The sequence below is a fragment of the Podarcis cretensis genome, assembly GCF_951804945.1.
Source record: "Podarcis cretensis genome assembly, chromosome: 1".
Lineage (NCBI taxonomy): Eukaryota > Metazoa > Chordata > Lepidosauria > Squamata > Lacertidae > Podarcis > Podarcis cretensis.
The window spans coordinates 93,943,834-93,965,763 of NC_137170.1; the positions used below are offsets into that span (position 1 = coordinate 93,943,834).

At 40.8% G+C, this 21,930-nt stretch overlaps 1 protein-coding gene across 10 annotated transcripts in view; it reads right to left on the bottom strand.

The window, feature by feature from the left end:
- The window catches only part of SEMA5B (semaphorin 5B), a 359,926-nt gene that overhangs the window by 117,639 nt on the left and 220,357 nt on the right, over nt 1–21,930 (bottom strand). For all 10 annotated transcript variants that reach the window (XM_079993227.1, XM_079993226.1, XM_079993224.1 and 7 more), the window contains one exon: nt 9,445–9,490. In XM_079993227.1, the coding sequence (XP_079849353.1) occupies nt 9,445–9,490 (46 nt within the window). The remainder of the gene's footprint in view (nt 1–9,444; nt 9,491–21,930) is intronic.

The following is a 21,930-nucleotide window of genomic DNA, read 5'->3' on the forward strand; positions in this document are numbered from 1 at the left end:
CCGGGTTTCTTTTTTTTTGGGGGGGGGGAGCAAGATGGGAATACAGTAGCAGTTTAAACGTTATGTATCATGCACAAAGATGTCACATACCGTGGATTCATAAGTAGTAAAGGTCATTTTAAAACTCGCAAGTGTGTCCATTTAATGCAGCAAATATAGAACACAGATCAGCGTTCAGGGAAAAAAATCCATAGTTCATACTGATTACTTACTGAGTACTCACAGAAAGCCCTAATATAAACCACAAGGCAAGTTGCTCCGTGTGTGTGTGTGTGTGTGTGTGTGTGTTTTATATGTGTGTGTGTGTATAAAAGTGAGAAGCTGTAGGAGTCGCTATGTTCAGGTTATCATATCTAGGTTTAATAACCCAAGATGTGAACAAGCCTTTTGCCAATACACATTGTCCATTCACTCCACCATTTACATGAGCCAGCAGACAAATGAGAAAGTCTTCCATTAATTTATAGTTTCTTGTTTCATCTGAACCAAGAAGTTAAGGTTAAAATCTCCAGAATAAGCCACGATATTAAGACACAAACCATTGCTTAATATCCTGGCTTGTCTGAAGCAATTAACTATTCCATCCAAATTGGAAAACTATGGTTAACAGACTTCTTGGTTATTTGCTCACTCACACAAAGGAGCTACATAAGCAGTCAGAAGGTCCACTCAGCCATATTCAGCCATACTCATAATCAGCCAAGATATGATAGTCCAAATGAAGCCAGAAAGTTGTGGCCTAGGCATAAAGTTTCACTTTTTTATAGAATAGAAGGTATGAATATATGGACATGCAGACAAGAAAGTGAAATGAAAGATTTGCCTAGGGGTTAAAAACAGAAGTGAATGTTTGGTATTTAGGCTTCATCATTCATCATTGCATATAGAGAAGAGGCTATATATGAGGTAATTGCTATCAATTATATCTTGAATATCACTTTCTTCTGGAAAAGTGCCAAAAGATAGCAATCCCCCCCCCATAAGACAAGTCTCCCCGTAAGTAAATAAAAAAAGGCTAATTATTTTTGCCATTAATCACTACCTTGTTTTTAGGCAACACAAAACTTTTGACAACATGGGTTATTTTGAGTATGTGAAAACAGCGTTCTGCTGGCTTTACCCACTCCTGCCACATACTGTCAGCTGAGTTCCCTCTCCAAAAGCAACATTCTCCATCTCCTACACCTTTAGTGCTGGATTTACGTATAAGCTAAACAAGCTATAGCTTAGGGCCCCGCTCTCTTGGGGGCCCCCAAAAAATTTACAGGGGAAAAAAGCTGGACGTACATTTTCAAAATATAAGTTAAAAAACAAATAAAATAAAACCTACATACAGCAACAGTGTTTTGTGTTGTGTAGGCTCCTATGATGTAAGTAATGCGCCCCACCTGCTAGCCTGCTCCCTAAAATATCACTGGTTTGCTCATTTCTATATATAGGGTGCCTACATTCTGCATGGACTGGTTGCATGGCAACATGCACAAATAGCTTTAGATACCTAATAGGTCCATAAATTACCATATAGCATATATTCAACACAAAAAAACAGTGACAATTTGTTGTTGACAAAGGACAGCTGGACATATAAAGGGCCCCATTACCTTCTGTGGCTTAGGGCCTCATCAAACCTAAATCTGGCCCTGTATACCTTCCCCACCTCATGTTAGAGCTCCCCAGTTTGCTGGTGGGAGGGTCACACACAGAGTCAGCAGACTGCATGAACAAAACAGCTGGAACTCACTGAAATGTTTTCGTCATCACTTTAACTAATATGCAACAACAACAGCAACAATTACAAAGCCCTGCAGCACTCCAGTCTGATTAACATCAGTACAACCAAAGCTAAATCCCAAACATTGCAGTTGAATTTGCATTCATTTATTATTACTTATTTATTACATTTATATCCCACATTTCTTGCAAGGAGTACATTATATACTCCCCCTACCCATTTTATCCTTGCAAATCCCTGTGAGGTAGATAAAGCTGAGAGACAGAAAGTGACTTGCCCAGGGTTGCCCAGGGCGCTGCTTTTTATTTTTATTTAATTTATGTTTAAACTTTATTTTTCAGTTTCAGAAAATACTTGGGACAATATACAGATACCCCCCCACACACATTCCATGCATAAACAGTGCAAACTATAACAGTCAAACATTAAGCAGGTTTGTGCAGTAGTCGAGAGTTCATTACAGCAGTGTCCTCTATGCTCTGTCTTAATCAATTGTCCCTGGGGGAGCTTAGTGAACCTCTGGACTGAATGAAGCAATTGCATTCTCTTAAGAGAAAAGTGTGGCGGAGGTTAACCCAAATAAACTTCCTAAATAATTCATTATATAACCCATTATATAAACTTAGGGAACATATAATTAAATGCTGCAAAGTACACCAAGTTACTTGTGACAACACACTTGTCTGCAGTGTGTTAACCTTACCCCAAACACTAAATTTAAGTAATGCCCATCAAACCAAATCACTAGAAACCTCCTTTATCAACTTGCTCAGATTCAATATAGAGAAATTATCTCTTGGAATCAGAATACCTAAACATGTTACGACCTGTGCAGCAGCAAAATCAGTATACAAAGTAGATTATCTGCACTAGCCTCATAGCATTATTACAGATTTTAATCAATTAATCTGAAATGCTACCAAAACTATTAATTATGGTATAGATGTTTTAGGTCTACTAATAAATAATAATAAATCATTCACGTACAAGGCTAATTTAAACTCATAACACTACTGGCTTAATGAAGACAGCAGCAGCCAAAGAGCTTGAAAGTCCTCAGTGGCATTTATGAATTAGGCCTCTGCATCCATTTTCGCTGTAAGCACAGGACAAAACCATGCTGGATCAAATGAAAATGATCCACCAGCACTGCTGATCAGTCAGCTGCAATCCTGGATTGTTTGTGGCCAGCTACTGTTATTGATAGGAACACTGCCTCTGAATAGTGGATTTTCTATTCAGTTATAATGACTAATGGCCATTGGCAGACCTCTCTTTGTGGGTCAAATCCCTTATTAAAAGGAGCCTCAACCTGTGGCTTTCCCCAGCAAATCCATGGAAGCAAATTCTGTAAGATAATTATGTGTTGCATGGAGAAGTACCTTCTTATGCTTGACCTTAGTCTAGTGCTACTCGGTTTCATTTGTATGAATGACCCTTCATTGTTACATGAGAGAAGGATTGAGGGCTACCAGGAGGAAACTGAAGCTGCCCGGCCTTCCCAAAACACTGCAGTCACCTGATGAATGCCATATGCAAGGTAGCTCCAAAGGAGGGTAGAAAATAGGGGCTGTAACAAAACATGGCAGTTCACACAGAGTGAACTGCAATTCCAAAATGGCGTGTTTCTCAGTATGTTATATTGTTCTGGTTTGTAAACATCATAGTGCTGATATTGATAAGTATCATCTAATCCAGGGTTTCCCAAACTTGGGTCTCCAGCTGTTTCTGCAGTACAGTTCCCATCATCCCCGACCACTGGTCCTGCTAGCTAGGAATGATGGGAACTGTAGTCCAAAAACAGCTGGAGACCCAAGTTTGGGAAACCCTGATCTAATCCCTTATACTCCACCTCAGTCACTCAGATCATCTGAGTGCTCTGGAGCACTTCCAGAGGTTCTCCACACCCCTGAGCTTTAGCTGGCCTTCACTAAGGGCCTGAAGCCTTTTAGTGTATCAAGGTCTACCCTGTGGAACTCCCCGCCAGTAGAGGTTTGGGAGGAACCACCCCTGCCTTGTATCAGACATCTTCTGAAAACTGTGCTGTTTAGACAGGCCTTCACAATATGAATTACTCTTTTTAACCACAGGTATCTACTGATGCTTTATTGGTGTATTTGGTCAGGTTTTATGGATATTTATGGATTTGTTTTATTATATTTTGCATGTTTGTAAGCTGTCTTGATATACTTTAGGAAAGTGTGGGTTTACAAATGTTTTAATTAATTAATTAAATGCTCTGGCAGTCATTCACAAAGAATACTGTCATGAGACAGACAACACTCAAGAACCAAAATATCCAGAGCACCCTGGATATTCAGAGGTAAGCATGAACATTATGCTTCAAAGAACACTCGCTTCTAAGTACAACTTTGTACCACTCTGCATGACTCCGTACCACCAACTGAGCTCCAGGCGGCCCAGTTTTGCAAACAATAGTAATACGTGCTTTGCTCAGTCAGTTCAGACATAATTTACTTCTTAAAACATGCCATGGGGATTTTGTTTTTAAAAGCAACATTTCCCACCTAATCTCTTAATTGTGAAGTCTACTGTAAAAAGCCCTTTTCTTGGCCTCTGTGTGAATGCCAGGGATTAGGGTTTAACCCTTTTAAAAACACTTATAACACAGTGAACGATGTGTGCAGGAACCATCATTTAGTATTCCTGTTAGGCAGACAGCTGATATAAACGTTTCATCAGTCTCAAATGCAGAAAGGCAATTTGAAAGTAAGAGCCCAGCTATACTGAAGCCAACATTAAAGTTATCTTCCCTTTGATTTCATTAATTAGATCAAGGTTTAAAAGAACAAAACTATATTGCTCGACAGCCTTACAGAAAGAGAAACTTCAAGGCTGGATTCAAGTAACAAGTCCCCCCTAGCAGAAGCCCACACAAGAACTTACATTAGAATGACGGGGTGCCCATCTCTCTTCCCACCCTGCCAAAAAAATTGACGCTGGGGAGAACCCCCAAAACAATTCCTGGGGGGAGAGGATTGTCGCACATGGCAAGCTGAAATGACGGACTGATTGCCATAGTGCTAGGCTGAATTGCTTTCCAAGATGTTGTTTAGTTGCACTTTATGTGAAAGGTTAACATCCACATCATGAAATTTTTAACTAGAGCAATGGAAATGTTGACAGCATCCTCAATCCTAACTGGTGTTCAGAAGAAAATATTAACATTATGAGCCAAACAACATTGTTTCTTTGGTTCAAGGGTATGATAATCTTTTCCTCTTGTGGATGGGGGGTGACGTTGACTACTGTAAGTGTGATGAATGACCGCTATATGCAAAATGGGAGAAAATGTTCGTTTTCTGATTAAAAGAAAAAGTACATCTGGGGCGAAAACAACCCTGCATCACTCAGTCCTAGCTTTTACTCCAATTCTGGCAGCTAACAAATGTTTCTCGAAATACTCCTTTGACAGCTGCATACGTAAAAATATTTAAAATTCGTCTTAAATTTATTGTTCTTCAGGAAAAAAACACACACACCAGGAAATATATCAGATCTTGGCAAACAGTGAACGAATCCTGAAATGAGGCACAATGTGCCAAAAGAAAGCAAAGAGGGAGCGTTTTAGCAGAACAATGCAATCTTTGTGGGTCAAACTGTAATTTAAAGGTATATTTACATTAAATGTAATTAGACTTAATTGGATGCTTTGGGCTAAATGGCTAACTGTTTATTACTGAAGGCTGTATAGTCCAACAGATCCATTTCTGTCAGCTATCTTTTAATACTTTCCCCCTAGGTCTTGGCACTATTCCAATACACTACAATTGTTAATTTAAATATCTTAAACAGACATGTGAAATGGATGTTGTCAGTGGTTGTCAGTGTTGTCAGTGAATGTTGTGTTCGTGCTTCCTTGATATCGGAATGGTTCTAGTTGTAAGATGGGGTTGGAAAACTCTGGCCTGGGGGCCAAAGGGGCTCTTCTCCAAGCTTCTCTCTAATAATAATAATAATAATAATAATAATAATAATAATAATAATAATTTGTTATTTATACCCCGCCCATCTGGCTGAGTTTCCCCAGCCACTCTGGGTGGCTCCCAATCAAGTGTTAAAAAAAATACAGCATTAAATATTAAAAACTTCCCTAAACAGGGCTGCCTTCAGATGTCTTTTAAATAGAAGATAGCTGCTTATTTCCTTCACATCTGTAGGGAGGGCGTTCCACAGGGTGGGCACCACTACCGAGAAGGCCCTCTGTCTGGTTCCCTGTAATCTCATTTCTCGCAATGAGGGAACCACCAGAAGGCCCTCGGCGGTAGATCTCAGTGTCCAGGCAGAACGATGGGGGTGGAGACGCTCCTTCAGGTATACAGGACCGAGGCCGTTTAGGGCTTTAAAGGTCAGCACCAACACTTTGAATTGTGCTCGGAAAAGTACTGGGAGCCAATGCAGATCTCTCAGGACCGGTGTTATGTGGTCCCAGCGGCCACTCCCAGTCATCAGTCTAGCTGCTGCATTCTGGATTAAGTGCAGTTTCCGGGTCACCTTCAAAGGTGGCCCCACATAGAGTGCATTGCAGTAGTCCAAGCGGGAGATAACTAGAGCATGCACCACTCTGGCAAGACAGTCTGCAGGCAGGTAGGGTCTCAGCTTGCGTACCAGATGGAGCACAGTTACCCCATTCTATCGGGCCTTTGGGGCACTCCTCACCCAGCATCCCTCTCTCCAGGCAGCACTCCTCAACAGCCCTGCCTCACACCCTTCTGAAGTGTTTCTGCCACACTCATATATGTCACTGAACCCTAATAATGCTTCTAGGTCGCCTGGATGGAGGATAGAGGGTGTGTGTGTGTGTGTGTGTGTGTGTGTGTGTGTGTAGAAACTAGCTTACTGCGCAAGGTGAAATTTGCATTTGCTGCTCCACCCACTTTTGCTTTTGATCCCGCCCACCACTGGCATGTAGCCCACAAAGGGCGATGTGGCCCATGGGCTGAAAAGGGTTCCTCACCCCCATTTCTAAGAGGAGAAGCCTCTACACTTCTGGGAAGAAGGCCTACAGATAGAAAGTGACAATTACTCAACGTTTTCCTCTGGCTGAAAAGGAAGGTAGAGACACTTCTGATGCAGTCTCAGTCTTTATGGGAGCATGTCTACAAGGCACTCTGGTGTTGTCAAATGTGATCTGGAGAGGGAGACTAACTGTGTCTAATCACTAATCAAACATAAGTATAAATCCTTCCCACTAATACAAATTTCATGCCTGTGTGATTTGATGGGAGGACTTGCCATTAAGTAAATAAAAAGCCACCAGAGGTGGCCTGAAAAGTTGTTTCAAACTGCGCTAATCGCCAAGTAGCTAGATTTTCCCCTGTATCCTAGCCTGCGTTTTACCACCTTCAAGAAAAGCTTTTCTACAACATTTGCTTTTGTTATCACACAGCGTATACTGTACACTCCTGTTTCTAAACAGATCCAGACTGTGTAGCAGAAAGCTGTTAACTGGCATTAATGGACCCAGTGTGCTTCCCCAGAAAGAATAACATAACAGGCAGGAGACAAAAAGAAAGCAGGGGGGGGGGAAGGTTTTCAATTTCTACAACTATCCTGAAGCAATGCAAACAGAGCATTGGCATGAATTTCAGAAGAAGAATAAATGGGTAGCAAGTATCAGAGTGCACCCTATTAATTGAGCGCAAATACTAGAAAGTATCTGCCAACAACTGTAATCTGGAACATCACTTCTCCAGGTAACTCTATGGAATAGCTCTAATGCTCAAGTTAAGTCACAGGAAGCTGAAGTACTTAGTCCACCAAGCCTAAGGAATCAGTGCTCTGACAGGCTCTGTCGGCTAGCCTTTGAAGGGATGCATTCTGATAATAATAATAATAATAATAATAATAATAATAATAATAATAATAATAATAATAAATTTTATTTATATCCCGCCCTCCCCAGCCAAAGCCGGACTCAGGGTGGCTAACAACACTACTGCTCTGTTTCATTCTGTCTTGTATTTTTTACCCTATTTTTCAGGGTATGTAACCACACAAGACAGCTTACATGTACAATAAAAACATAGCATAGAACTATAAATTATCCAAATGCAGACCAGAATAAGTACATTTTAAACCATCTGTTAAAAAAACATGCAGATGCCAAGGGTATTCCAGAGGTCCTGGCCCCCATTTCCTCTTTCCTTCCAAGCTTTGTTTGAATATATACAGTTACCCAGTTTCCAGTTATGGATTGGCTCCTTTGCATTAATTATAACCCCTATCCTCGCAAGCCAGCACAGGCAATGTCCAGCAATGGTAAAAGGGGTTACAATACAACAGCTAATGTGCACCCAAGGTTGGAGAAGGCTGAATCTGAGCAACAGAGGACAAACTGGAACTATTCTCTTTTCAGAACTTATGCATAGAACTATAAATTATCCAAATGCAGACCAGAATAAGTACATTTTAAACCATCTGTTAAAAAAACATGCAGATGCCAAGGGTATTCCAGAGGTCCTGGCCCCCATTTCCTCTTTCCTTCCAAGCTTTGTTTGAATATATACAGTTACACAGTTTCCAGTTATGGATTGGCTCCTTTGCATTAATTATAACCCCTATCCTCGCAAGCCAGCACAGGCAATGTCCAGCAATGGTAAAAGGGGTTACAATACAACAGCTAATGTGCACCCAAGGTTGGAGAAGGCTGAATCTGAGCAACAGAGGACAAACTGGAACTATTCTCTTTTCAGAACTTATGCCCAAATTCTGAAACTGCTTTTATGCTGTTCCTTGAAAACCGCTACTTCCCAAAATCAATTGTGGGAGTGAAGTCCTTGACCACATATTTAAAGAACATGAACCGAGTTTATCCGTTAGAAGAATGCCATGTACACATATGACTTCATGATCATAACAATGTGAAACAAGACTAAATAGGAGCCTGATCCAACTGTAATATTTACCCGCCTGCAGTACTGATGTTATTAAAACCCCATGCTACAATTGAACTTGAGAGCAATTTCAGTGATACAGCTAAAGTGATTTTATATAATGACTGAATCCCTTGCTACACTTAGGATCCTTCGGTGAGGTTGCCGCCATCAGGATGAAGAGGAGACCTATTTGCAAACAGCACTTCCCTCTGAAATTCTTATCATCTTAACGTGTTGCTGCTAAGGAATTCAACAAAATCCAGCTCCTCAGCATTTTCTGCTCATACAGGGCCAACAAAAGCTCAGGAATAGTGATGGAAGAGAATAGTAAAAAGCTTCTCTGATAGCTGCTGACGTCGGCATTAATGAAGGCTAAGGATTTCTTTACAATTGTTTTAGTTAAGCTTGCTCTGGCGATCTGTCACAAGACCCACTTTGCTTCTAATGCGATGCCCATTCCTGGCACCTGTCCATTCCTCCTTCGCTCAACAACACGCAAAGGGTGAAAGAGCTGAGCTAAAAAAACGAAGTGCAGAATCACCATCCCCATCCCCCAGCATTATATTCTGAGTGAGAAGAATATGCAAACGGGGTGTGAGCACCACACTGGAAAAGCAAAGCAATAACATAAGGACCTGGGAGCCCATGTGACCTTGAAAGCCTTATTTGATGTCTTGACCTCTAGACCAATCCAGTTCCACTATTACTTCAAGAACAAATTAGCACCATTTATTATTATTATTATTTTTAATATTTGTGTAGCCTGTTAATTATGTAGTCAGAACAAGCATTTGATGGGAAATGTGAACATACCTGAATAAGAGAAACGTTGTGGAGACTGAGTCTGAAGAGGTAGTTCCTGTGTGAGCAAGCAAAGGAAATTTTTTAAGTATTAGAAGTTGCGCAAAACCTTTAAAGTGAATTTTTAAAAAATCATTACACTACTGTGGCTCAGAAGCAGCATTTATGTAGACAGTGCACCAATCCTGCAGCACCAAGCAATGAAAAGCTAATAAGGGGTCTCCTCGTTTGCTCATCTTTTAATGAACTTTGTAACAACAAGAGGACTCTCCAATACCCTGTACAAAGAAAGCTGAATTTCTGGCAAGATTTGAAACTTGCCATTCTCTCTCTCTCTCTCTCTCTCTCTCTCTCTCTCTCTCTCACACACACACACACACACACACACACACACACACTCTCTCACAGAGAGAGAGGGGGGGCATGGAACCTAAGCACTGGATCTACTTCAGGCTCTAAGCACAGCAGAATCAGAAGTTCTGAGCCTCAAAAGTACTCCAGTGACATGACCATATCAACTTAGATAAGGGGGTGATTGATTGATTGATTGATTGATTGATTGATTGATTGATTGCACTTATATCACACTCTTCCCATGGAGCCAAGGACAGTAAACAGACACACAAATTAAAAAGCAAAGCAAAAACATTATAAAACAGTTTAAATAGTCTAAATACAAGTACAATTTAAAACATCTAAAAGCAGTTACAGTTAAAAACTTTATTCTATCCAATAATCTTGGGGTTGCAAGGAAGAGTATTATTCAACCATCAGTTGCCTGAGTAAACAGAAAGGTTTTCGAATTCCTCTTGAAAGTAAATGGTGATGAAGACAGGCACAACTGACTAGAAAGCACATTCTACCACCAAAGAAGAACTACTGAAAATGATCTGTCACAAGTCAATGTCAACCAGGCAGCCCCTGGAACCACCATCAAGACCTCACCTGGCAATCGTAGGGTCCGAGATTGTTGGTATCAGGGTGAACTATTGTTTTAGGTACTCGGGTCACAAGCTATTTAGGGCTTTATATGCTAGTACCAGCACCTTGAATTTGGCCCAGTAGCTTACTGGTAGCTCACTGGGTTGTGAGTCCTGGAAACTGCCAACTCACCAGAACATCTGGGGAAGAACAGAAAGCCCAAAAATAGAAGGGAAATCTGAGACCACAGCCTTTCTTCCTATTATTCCACATCAGCACCACAGAATTTCACTATCAAGCAGGAACAGAATAAATAGGCAGGAAACAATCTATTTTGTTTAGGGAAGATGCACAGAGATGTCTATCTGGCACACAAACATGTTGTCATGTGCAAGTAAAAATGGCTTCTGCAGGCCAGCTGTATTTTGCATACCCCTTCCATGTATCTTTTGGCTAAAGCAAAAGATGCATGAATGCTTTCTCCAACTAAAATTACCCCCCCCCCCAAGGGTATTAGCTACAGAATGCAAATATGTTCTGCTATCCACAGCTAATTTCAGTGGAGGAGGGTTGGAAAAGTTACAATTTGGATCAAAACTGCAGCATGAAGGGAAAGGGTTAAAGTTAAGTTACTTTGATCAGCACTATAGTAGCCCTGATCCAAACAGGTTCCTATGACCCTTTTTAAGCCTCTCCCCTCAAAAGAATGACGTCAGGAAATCCAATCATGAATCACCCATGCTGCACACAGTTTAGCCCCAAGGTTTCTAAAATGTGCACTTCTTAAGTTCTTTTTTCTTCTTTCTGTGAGCTGAGAAAATTGTTTACTCAAGCAACTGCTTGATATTGTTTTACAAGGTAGCTTGGGCTTTGATTTATGAATTCAATTTTCTCCCACTTGGATTTCAAGTCCTGAACACAGCACCTGCATTTAAAATCTTATCTGGACACACCACCAAATCCTCACACAAAGCCTACTTACAACGTCCATATCACATAATCAACACACTTGCTCTCCATGATGCACATCTAAAAGATTCCTATCTACGTTTGACAGCTACTGACAAGTCAAAAGTTCTTCTTCTTCTTCTTCTTCTTCTTCTTCTTCTTCTTCTTCTTCTTCTTCTTCTCAGATGTACCATGTTTTGCCTCTCTGCTGCTGTCAACAGTATTGTCATAGCTCAGGAGTTCCTTCGTGCATCACTCAGGTAACCCCAGAAGCTCCAAGAGGAACTCTGGCACTGCAGTTCCTCTCTACACCAGTATCACCCTGGGTTTGATGGGGACAACACAGAAATTGTGAGGAACCTCAGCATCAGCATAGGCATGAGAGCAGTCCTCATGTTACCCAAGTGAAGCAAGGACTCCAGTCCACTGCAGCAGCTCCCACACCACAAAGGCAATGCAAGAAAGCATCCTTAATCCACATTCTAGAAACAGGCCAGAATGCTAATCTATGGGTAACAAAATAACTGTCCTTCTTCAAGTCAGAAAGACCAAGAAGACAGTGAGCAGTCGGCTGCTTTTAGATGCATCAAATATAAATTTTGACGTGTTTTATAATTTCAACAGAATCTCCGTGGTCTCACTGCCTGGAGCTAGCCAAGGCTTTCCATCACATAAGAATGTGCGGGTACCATGTTTTATAAACAGAACTTCTGTTTACCCAAACATTTGATTATCCACATCCTTTCAACATCTACAAGGCATTTGGTTCAATGTGTACAGGCTCTGTTGTTACTGCCTAGCAATAAATTTAAGATTTCCATGGTTATACTGTATATCTTATATTTATTTTCTTTTTTTTTCTTGTTGGACACAGAACCCTGATGTAGTTTCACCAACTTTGGCTTTTGATTTGTAACTCTAATTCATCCATGCATTTTTCTTACAACCTTTAGGGAAATGTCATCTTGCCATTGCTAAACTAATATAATGCATAATGTATCAAAAAAAATCCAATGTGCTCCTCAGGGAGTTTGACCATTCATAAGCCTCAGGTCCCAGTTTACCCAGAGCAGGGCAACCTGAGATTTAATGGCTCTGAATTACTATACTGTTGTTAAGAATGCTATTTAAATGCATTGGTTTTGGAAGACTCATAGTAAGTATTTGGGGCTTGTTCCAGGTTTCTGGACATGCTGTATATTTTGACTGATTAAACAACTTTAATATTATTTCTTCCATGGCTACTGAATGAGAATGGGCAGCCAATCTAATGAAGAACAACTCAATAAGGAGTAGCATATTAATTACAGGGAACAGGTACAGTCAGCTTTCTCAGGAGAGGCCACTGACATCAATAGAGCAAGTATCTTCAGATCAAAAAGCTGTCAATACAGTACAATTAACTTGCTGGGAAATGTGACTAGGGTACTCAGGTCACTAACAAGACAAAAATGCTAAAACCCTCTGTTGGCCTTTGTTTTATTTATTTTTTCTTTCCTCAGATGCACCATGACCCCATCCCAAACTCTTGTCAACACTGCTTATGTAGAATGCCAATAAAATAAAATGTCATGCTATATAAAGGCATGTTGGTGTTGAAATGATGGGACATTTCCACAGTAGATGTAACAGATTTCTACATATGGCAAATGTGTGGTTTTTGTGCCAGAGAAACCTCCACCACTGGCTTCCATATATAGATTCTAGGATGCAGAAATTTCTAATAGACATCCAGGTGAAAAATCCAAGTCCACAAAACCAGTTCTAAAGTTGAACCAGGTTATTTCATCTCTCTCACAGCTTTGCATTTCATTAGAGTTTACATGCTGTTGTAACATTAATTTTGGATTCTCAAAATCCTGTTTCCGCCAACTCATCTCATTTAACATTGCCAAATTTGTTTATCTCACAAAACGGACTTTTTCCACCAGTGCCAAACAGCCAAGTTTGATCCCTAACATCTATTGGTGTTCATACAACTAAGTGGCTACAAGCACTTTGACACAGCAAACATGCATACACAGTGTCTCACTGTGCATATAACCTGAGGACTACAAATTCCATCCTGCAGTGGGACTTGTGAGCAAATACTCACGTGCAAACATTCTTGGCCACCCAGGGGGAGGGGAGGGGGAAATGCAGAAACAAGAAACAACAAAGTGACTCAAGTTCCATCAATACAGGTATAATTTATAAGTGAATAACTGAACTGCGGTTAAATCTGAAGGCACCAAACAAATTTGAGCTAATGCCTTAAGATGGTGATTACCTTTCTCTCCAACAACCTAGTTTATTTTGGGATTTCTTAAGAGTTAAACAGCCGTACAAATCTCACAGACAAATTCATCCATAATCTCTTTTTAATTCCGCTGTGCCTGGCTGGCAAAAGACAAAATCCTTGCCGTACCTAGCACCATAAGAAAGCATGACCTGGGTCAGGGCAAGAGAACAAGACAAAACACATAGTTAGAAGGAGCTAAGAGGTACTTATTCTCATAACAGTCAATGCTATTTGTGTGCTTATGGAAAAGTCACTTGTGAGATTGCTATCCTGAAAAGCCAAATAAACGTGGCACAAACAACATATTTAATACAAATCATATTACACAAGGATACTGACAAGCTGGAATGTGTGCAGACGTCTGGAAACCAAGCCTTATGAGGAACGGTTGTGGGAGTTGGGTATGTTTAGCCTGGAAAAGAGGAGATATGATAGCCATCTTCAAATATCTAAAGGGATGTCACATTCCCTTAGATGAAGATGTGGAGCAAGCTTATTTTCTCCTGCTCTGCAGGGTAGGACCCAAACTAATAGCTTCAAGTTATAAGAAAGGAGGTTCTGATTAAACATCAGGAAGAACTGTCTGATGGTAAGAGCTGTTTGACAGTGGAACGGACTTCCATGAGAGGTGGTGGGCTCTCCTTCCTTGGAGGGTTTTAAGCAGAGGTTGGATGGCCATTGGTAATTGATGCTTTAGTTGAGATTCCTGCAGGACAGGGGGATGGACTAGATGACCCTTCCAACTCTACAATTATTCGAAGAGAGGCCCCCCACTACCCTTCCTACATATTTGCTAGTTTTTATGGGAAGAATGAAGCAAAGTGTTTATAACAAGTGTGGAAAAACAAATCTGAAGATATCTAAAAGCTACCACCTAATCTGTTTTGTAATGAAAGCACAGAACTTCTTACAAAAGGTTTATAAATATTTCACAGGGTGTTCGAAGCCAATTTGCGTGCTGTCTTATCGGCAAAGCTCTTCTCTTCAGGCACGATGCCCATCAGCAGTGGGGAAGTTGTTTAACAGAAATCTCCTTTCTAATTAAAATGAAATTAAGAACTCAGCCAACCTGCTGCATTGCGTGGAAAGTGTTTGAACCCAAGTCCTTTTCTACAGTTTCTGTTTTTATTTCCTCTTGGGATGCTTCTCTCACATACCCACATCACATACACCATCTGACCATCACTATTTCACAGTGATCCTGCATGCACACCAACACAAAACTGATTCTAAGCTGCGTCATTCCTGATAAACTGCAGTACACAAACAGTCCTTCCCCCCTCAAGCTGCACATGATCTGCAGAAAGTTAACACTGAAATGCACATACATCGTGGAAAAGCAGGCACTCAGTGCAAGAGGTGGTCTGGTAGAGGCAAATCTTGATTAACTCAGAACCACCAAATTATGTGTACAAATCCATTTTAAAACAGATTCCTCCTCCATCCGTGCTTGCACTACATGCAGGATGGAGATAACATGTGGTTGGTGAGAAACAAAGAGGGGGAATGGTTAAAGGGCACTCAAAGATTAGGATTAACTAAAAAAAAGTATAGAGAAGGACCTGGGGAAAAAGTCACACAGCCTAAGTCCAACTTCCTCTGGTTTCTATTATCCACATCAGCTAACAGCTATGCCAGAGGATCACATCTAGCCCTGGAATATATGAAGTAAAAATAAAGAGGAAAAATGCCTTTGAGCATGTGTACAGTGGAGAGAGGAACAACAAGCAAAGTAGAACAGCAAGTCAGCAAATACAGGAACGCCATTTCAGTTACTAAATTTCACGCGAAAGAGTGATAGTCAATCAATCTGGATTGGCTGAGTACCAAATGAAATATCAGTATCCTAGACAGTTCTCAACTCAAGCCTGCCTCTTGTTTAAAACATTCCTTCAATACAGCACTGCATGTTCTGTCATGTGTGTATATATATATATATATATATATATATATATATATATATATATAATGCCCATCAACTCCAAACAAGTTCCATAAAAGCAGAGCTATGTGTATCAACAATTTAGATGGGATGCTGCAGCTTGCAAATTTGTGTGCATTTGTACATATTATTTAGCTTCCACTAGCCACAGAGAGCATGTAGGGTATATGGAGGCATATTCAGTAGACAGTTCATACTTGGGACTACGCTATCAACAAAGGCCTTCACAAAAGGCTCCTGAATAATCTTAGCTGTCAGGACCTCTTAATAGCTTTGCAACTTTCCAAGAAGCAGGGAGCACAAATAAAGGAACTGCTTTCACAATGGAGCTAAAGTAAGCAGCATAGACCCTCCAAGGATCTGTGACGGGGGTGAGCATCCAAGTCTGCAGATGTCACTAAATTATTAATCTTGTGCTTACCCATATATTTTCCATAAATAAAAATAGCTGGAGAATTTTCAGCAGAAAAATGGCATGAGGGAAAAGGTTAAGTTCCCCTCTTCCTTCGTCCTGTTTAAAGACAACAAAAACAAACTTCATATTGCAGTCTCAGCAGCTGCACTGTATAATTGTTTTAAAAAAGAAGTCTCTCCCCCCCCCCAAAAAAAAAAAGTTATAGAACTATGCATGACTCGTAATTCCAACTTTAGCAACCTCCAGAATCCTCTCAACCTCAAAATGTTACATTCACTTTGCATTCATTCAGGCAGTTGGTCGCAGCTGTCACGGTGCAGAGCAGCTTCCTTACTTATTCTATGCTACTGTGGCAATTTTGCTTTTTAAAAAGGATTTGAAATAATGGGTCCCTCACACTATCACTTATCAAAAGGTTACCTTCACCTTAGCAACTGCCCTCTCCAAGTCAACTTCAACACCCTTTCTTTGTGAGCCAGATCAAGCTATGGTTGAAATTTCCATCCTATTTCAGACTGTCTACAGGTTTAAAGTACATACACACACTGCACTGAAATTACCCTTTCTGTTCCTCTTCTCTCCCTAGAGAAACCTTGAGACCTTTAATTACCTGTTTCTTTTCCTGTCTATCATAAATACAGCTTCCTAACTAATTTTCAAGGGTTCTTTACATCTTTCTATAGATTACAAAGGGGCTTTTCTTTCCCACCAGGTCGTTACTAGACGTGAGTAGCCCGTGATGTGACTTTTAAATCGGTGCCTTTCTTTTGTCTCCCAGGAAACACAGCAGAACCATGTTGGTAGAACGGAGGTTGTTTACTCTCCACAGTTTCTTTTGCCCCTTCCTCCCAATAATGTAGATAAAATCTACACAACTCTCTCTCTCTCTTTGCATCCACATTAACATGTCAGACAGGCAAGATAATTTCTCATCACTTGGTAGGGGGTAAACACAGCAGATTACAAGATAATACTAAGGCAGCCTATTCTAACATCGATAACTCATCTTAGCTCATTCAGCCTTGCATATACATTAGGTTTAAGTCTGCTGTATATCATGATTCACTATAAAGAGCTGAGGCACACAAGACATAATTAAATCCAAGCTTTGAACTGAAGAATATCACATCCTTAACTCTGTGCACATTAAGGGCAAGAGATCAGGACTGAGCCTATAAGGAGCCATGGAGGCAAGCATTAGCACATTAGTCACCAGAACCACATCCAAGGCTGAGTCTTCAAGATACTGCCTAAGTAAAGATGTCCACATTATCCTAGGGATTCATGAGACCCAGCAGATTGCTTTTTCCTGATGAAAGCTAAGATTTTGAGGACGTAAAATCCTGAAACAGATTCCACATGCTAAGCAACATCCATCGTTGTGAAATAGTAACAGTCTTGACTACACAAACAAACAACATCAGCCAAGCTTTCCTATGCAACTTTACATCAGAGTTTCCTAGACTCATCATGTTGTGAATAGAATATACATATATCTAAACATTATTGTAAACCTACATAAGAATCCTGGTTCAACCAGAGCATTTATATTTAAATGTTCAATCTCCTAAACTCCATGTGTTCTCCTTAAAGATGGTGATGGTGACAATTAACATTTTTATGTCACATAACTGTATATGGGTCTTCTGGTTCTTCTTTAATGCTCACTTACGAGGTAAGTTAGACTGAGTGACAGTAACTGCCTCAGGATCAGCCAGATAAGTTTCATTAGAAATCTCACCCTGAGTATCCCTGCTCCTAGTCTGATGCTGTAACCTTCACACCACACTGACTATTTTCAACACTACATAATTAATTCCAGATTTATAGTTGTGAAGCTCTATCTGAGACAAAACAGGCTAATGTCAAATCATATATGCATGTATATATTAAAAATGAGAAAAATGCAGTATTTGCTCATAACACATCCTCAACCATGGGCAAATCACCAGCTTTTGACTTTGAAGCAGCCTCATTATTGGAAACTGCCATAATGTTTATTGATCATTTACTCAGGTGATTTATAACCCACTCTTCATAAAATAACTTCCACAGTTGAGTACAACACAGAAATGTATAATACTGTGTGTATAAAAATAACTGTAGTCAAATATAGTTTGCAGTATAAACTCTGTCACAACTCCTCCTCCTCTAAAAATTATTACTTTAATATTTTCTTTTGAAAAATATTTATTTTCAGATCTTTTCAGAAATTCTCAAGGGGGGATTACTGCCATCACTCCTGACCACAGGTCATGTTGGTTGAAGCTGATGGGAGTTGGAGCCCAACAACACCTGATGGGTCACAGGTTTCCCACCACTGGTCTACAGTGAGGGGGAATAACATGGCCAAGAGAGTGTGCATGTCAGAATTATAATTGTAATCAAACATGATTACAAGATTTTATTTATTAAATTTACACCCCATTCTTCCTCTCAAAGAAGCCCAACAAGAGACAAAATGATTAAAACATCTTAATTCCAATATAGATGCAGCTTGGGAAAGGTCTCCACTTGAAATAATAGTCAAAAGAGGAAGGTCTTCAGTAGGTGCTGAAAAGACAGCCAAGATGGCGCATGTCTGATATACAAGGGAGGGAATTCCAAGGGGGAGGTGCCACAACACTGAAGGCCTGATTCCTACATTGTGCAGAATGGACTTCCTGATGAGAAAGTATCTGCAGGAGGTCCTTCACCTGCAGAACATAGTGATAGATTGCATATATAAGGGGTAAAATTATCTTTCAGGTATTCTGGACACATGCTGTACAGAGATGTACACACCAAAACCAGCACCGTGAACAGACAGCTTTCCGGGACATGTGGCCAACATGACTAAACCACTTCTGGCACAACGGGACACCTTGACGAGTGCCAGAGCGCACGGAAACGCCATTTATCTTCCCACTGCAGTGGTACCTATTTATCTACTTGCACTGCTGTGCTTTCAAACTGCTAGGTTTGCAGGAGCTGGGAAAGAGCTACGGGAGCTCACCCCGTCATGCGGATTCAAACAGCCGACCTTCTGATCAGTGGGGGTAATGTGTTGGCAATATCCCTACCCCACTGAGCAATTGACCTGACATTGCAGCTTCTGGAACAACCTCAAAGGCCTTTCCACCTTAATGGAAAATAATATATGCATTACACAGACATAATGAATTAGGCAGTGCTGAACTGATTCCACAGCCAGACAGGCTAGGCCCAGAGGCCCACTGTTGAGGCAATGTGAGTTGCTTGCCTTGAGTGACGGAAGCCTTGCCTCTGATGCCCATTCCAAAATCTCCCTGGAAACTGGTGATGATGCCAGCACTTCACAGGCAGCAGCACACAATTCAGGTAAGAAAGGTGTGGTACCAGCATGATGGGGGCAGAGGGGCGCACGTTCCCATTTCACCTCAAGTGGTGAAACAGGATGCATCACCCCTGCAGTCAAAAGTGTTGTAGTAGCAGCAGTATCGCTACCACCACTACTGGCATTTCAAAGCCACCAGATCTAAACTACTTGGCTGTGGTTCATCACAGGCTAGTTCCAGCACTGAAGGTCCAGGTGATTTACCCCTAAAAGCTAAGGGTTCCTCTCTCTGTTTGCAACTCCTCAGGTTTTCTACAACAAGCGAAGGAAGGCAATTGGTGTTTCTATCAGAGACCCGGAATCATCCAACACTGTAACCATCCAATGTTCATTTGATTTCCTTATATTCAGGTCTCTCCTAGAAAGCTCAGAACAGCTGACATGGAGCGAGCAATAGTCTACCATGCAGGCACCACACCCACGTGTCTTCAGCAACAATATAGAGTCTTGTTTTTCAAAGAAGGAAAACACTCACACACATATCTGGCACCACAAGCAAGCTGATACACTATGCTGTAGACCTTTCTTAAAATGGCTAATGTTTCTTGGGTCTATCAGTGCTACCATCGAGAGTTCTCCAAAACAGCTTCCATTTGTTGCAACCCAGGAGCATACATTAAAGAGGAAATGTTGTATAACACCTTGGCAAACTGCCAGGTCCAACAGAATCTTGGAAATGGAACAGAATTTTTGCAGTGATATATTCTGGCTGTTTCCGCCTCCACTCCCCAGCCACTCTTGCTGCTGCTGCAAAAGGAAGACTGTCTTAAAAATGCATCTCTCACATCCATAGATCCAAATACCTCTAGCATTGCAAGTCCACACCTCCTGCTGCCTTTTCAGAGGAGATGATGAATGCTTCTTCTTAGGTCTCCAACACACCTTTTGTTTCAGCCACTTGTCACTGTCCCAACCTGTAGATATGCCTGCATACCCATGCTGTGTCTCACAACTATCCCAATTTGGCATTCCTGTGCAGCATTCATTCTCACCAGGGTTCTTTTGAAGCCATAGTTTCCTTATCTGTTCCTGACATGGGCAATGTTTCAATAAATCACAAGCACCTTTGACAAATTTGAAGGAAACCGCTGCTATAAAGCATTACACCTCACTCATACATTTATTTAGCTGCTTTTTTCCCCAGGTATCCTTGTCTGAACGAAATCTACCATACTCGACATGATTCATAGGCATTAGAAGGAAAAGTATTGTAATCCGGGTCTCTTTTTTTATTTTGCTCTGTGCATTATGCTTATTTCTAAACTGGACACTTAAGTCTACCAAGGGCATATTATCCAGTGATGAAGAGACTGCAGAAAATAGCCACAGACCCCTTTTTAATGCCCTGGGCATGGACCCAAGTGGAGCCCACAGGCCCAGCCAGGTCCGCCTCCCATGCCCACTTGCAACTGGTCAATTGTGTAGGCAGGCAGAATGTACCTCCTGGGCAGCAAGCTCAGTTGAGGGACATCCTTTGCCGCCCAGGAAGTGACCTGAAGGAGAAGCCTTCACCGCCAGATCATAGCATGTGGGAGGAGTGCTGACCCACAAAGGCGCCCACCTAAGACCTGTCATTAAAAAATGGTGAGTTTTGTAACAATGACAAATGGAACCTGGAAGAAACTTGAGAAGGATCGAATATACCCAAGCAGATGTAGGCCTGAAAAAGATGTACTACAACAGCAGAGATTTGGAGAGGGAAGATTCACAGATAACCTCAACTGCCTTGATGAGAGAGCAGCAATGTAGAGTTTTCCAAATTCACCTAGCAAATTTGACAAGCAACTATACAAATACTTAGCCAAAAGAAAGATGTGAAAACTGGGTATTGTACATTGTGTGTGAAAACTTATTTATTTTTCATAGGAAGTTGGCATCATAAAATGGATAGGACCATGACATCTGAACAGGAACTGTTCCAATCTTACCTCACCTATAAACTAAATAGAAGGACTCAAGCAAACCACTCTCTCTCATCCCTAGATCCCCACAATATCAACTGCTAGTCAACGATACAGTGTGATTGTTAAGGATTGACAAGAAAATACATCAGTCATTTTGAACCCTTGGGAGAGAGGGAGAAAGCTACAAATGCTAAATACTATTGTATAAATGCCATTTAAGAACATACCATGAGTACTAATTTTATGACGGCATTTAAAATCTTATCTGGAGTTTTTAAAGCCTTTTAAGTATCTGATCACTATATATTTGGATGAGGAAGAAAGCTCAAAGCTGTTTTCTTTGAGGAGTGTTAAAATCATGAGTCACAGGGAATCACACTACCTTGCCAAGGAACCTATCAAGGACACAAGTTGTCAGCTCCATTCAAGCCAAGCTTCACAAGGCTAATTGACTTACATTGTAAGGATGCATTGCCCTGACAACCTGGGCATATTCTCTACTAGTGTGCCTAGTTCTTTCTTTTATTTAAATACCACTATGTGAGTTCTGTTTTTGTGCATGTGGACAAATCCTAACTGAGAAAGTCTTTGAAGCATCTGTGATCCTTGGGAGACGACAGCTTTCTGCTTCATTAACTACTCATTTTTATCACATTTCCCCTTCTAAAATGAATGGCAATTTTCTCCTCTTTGGCATTATTACTGTGTTTTTAAAATCCCTCTACATAAATT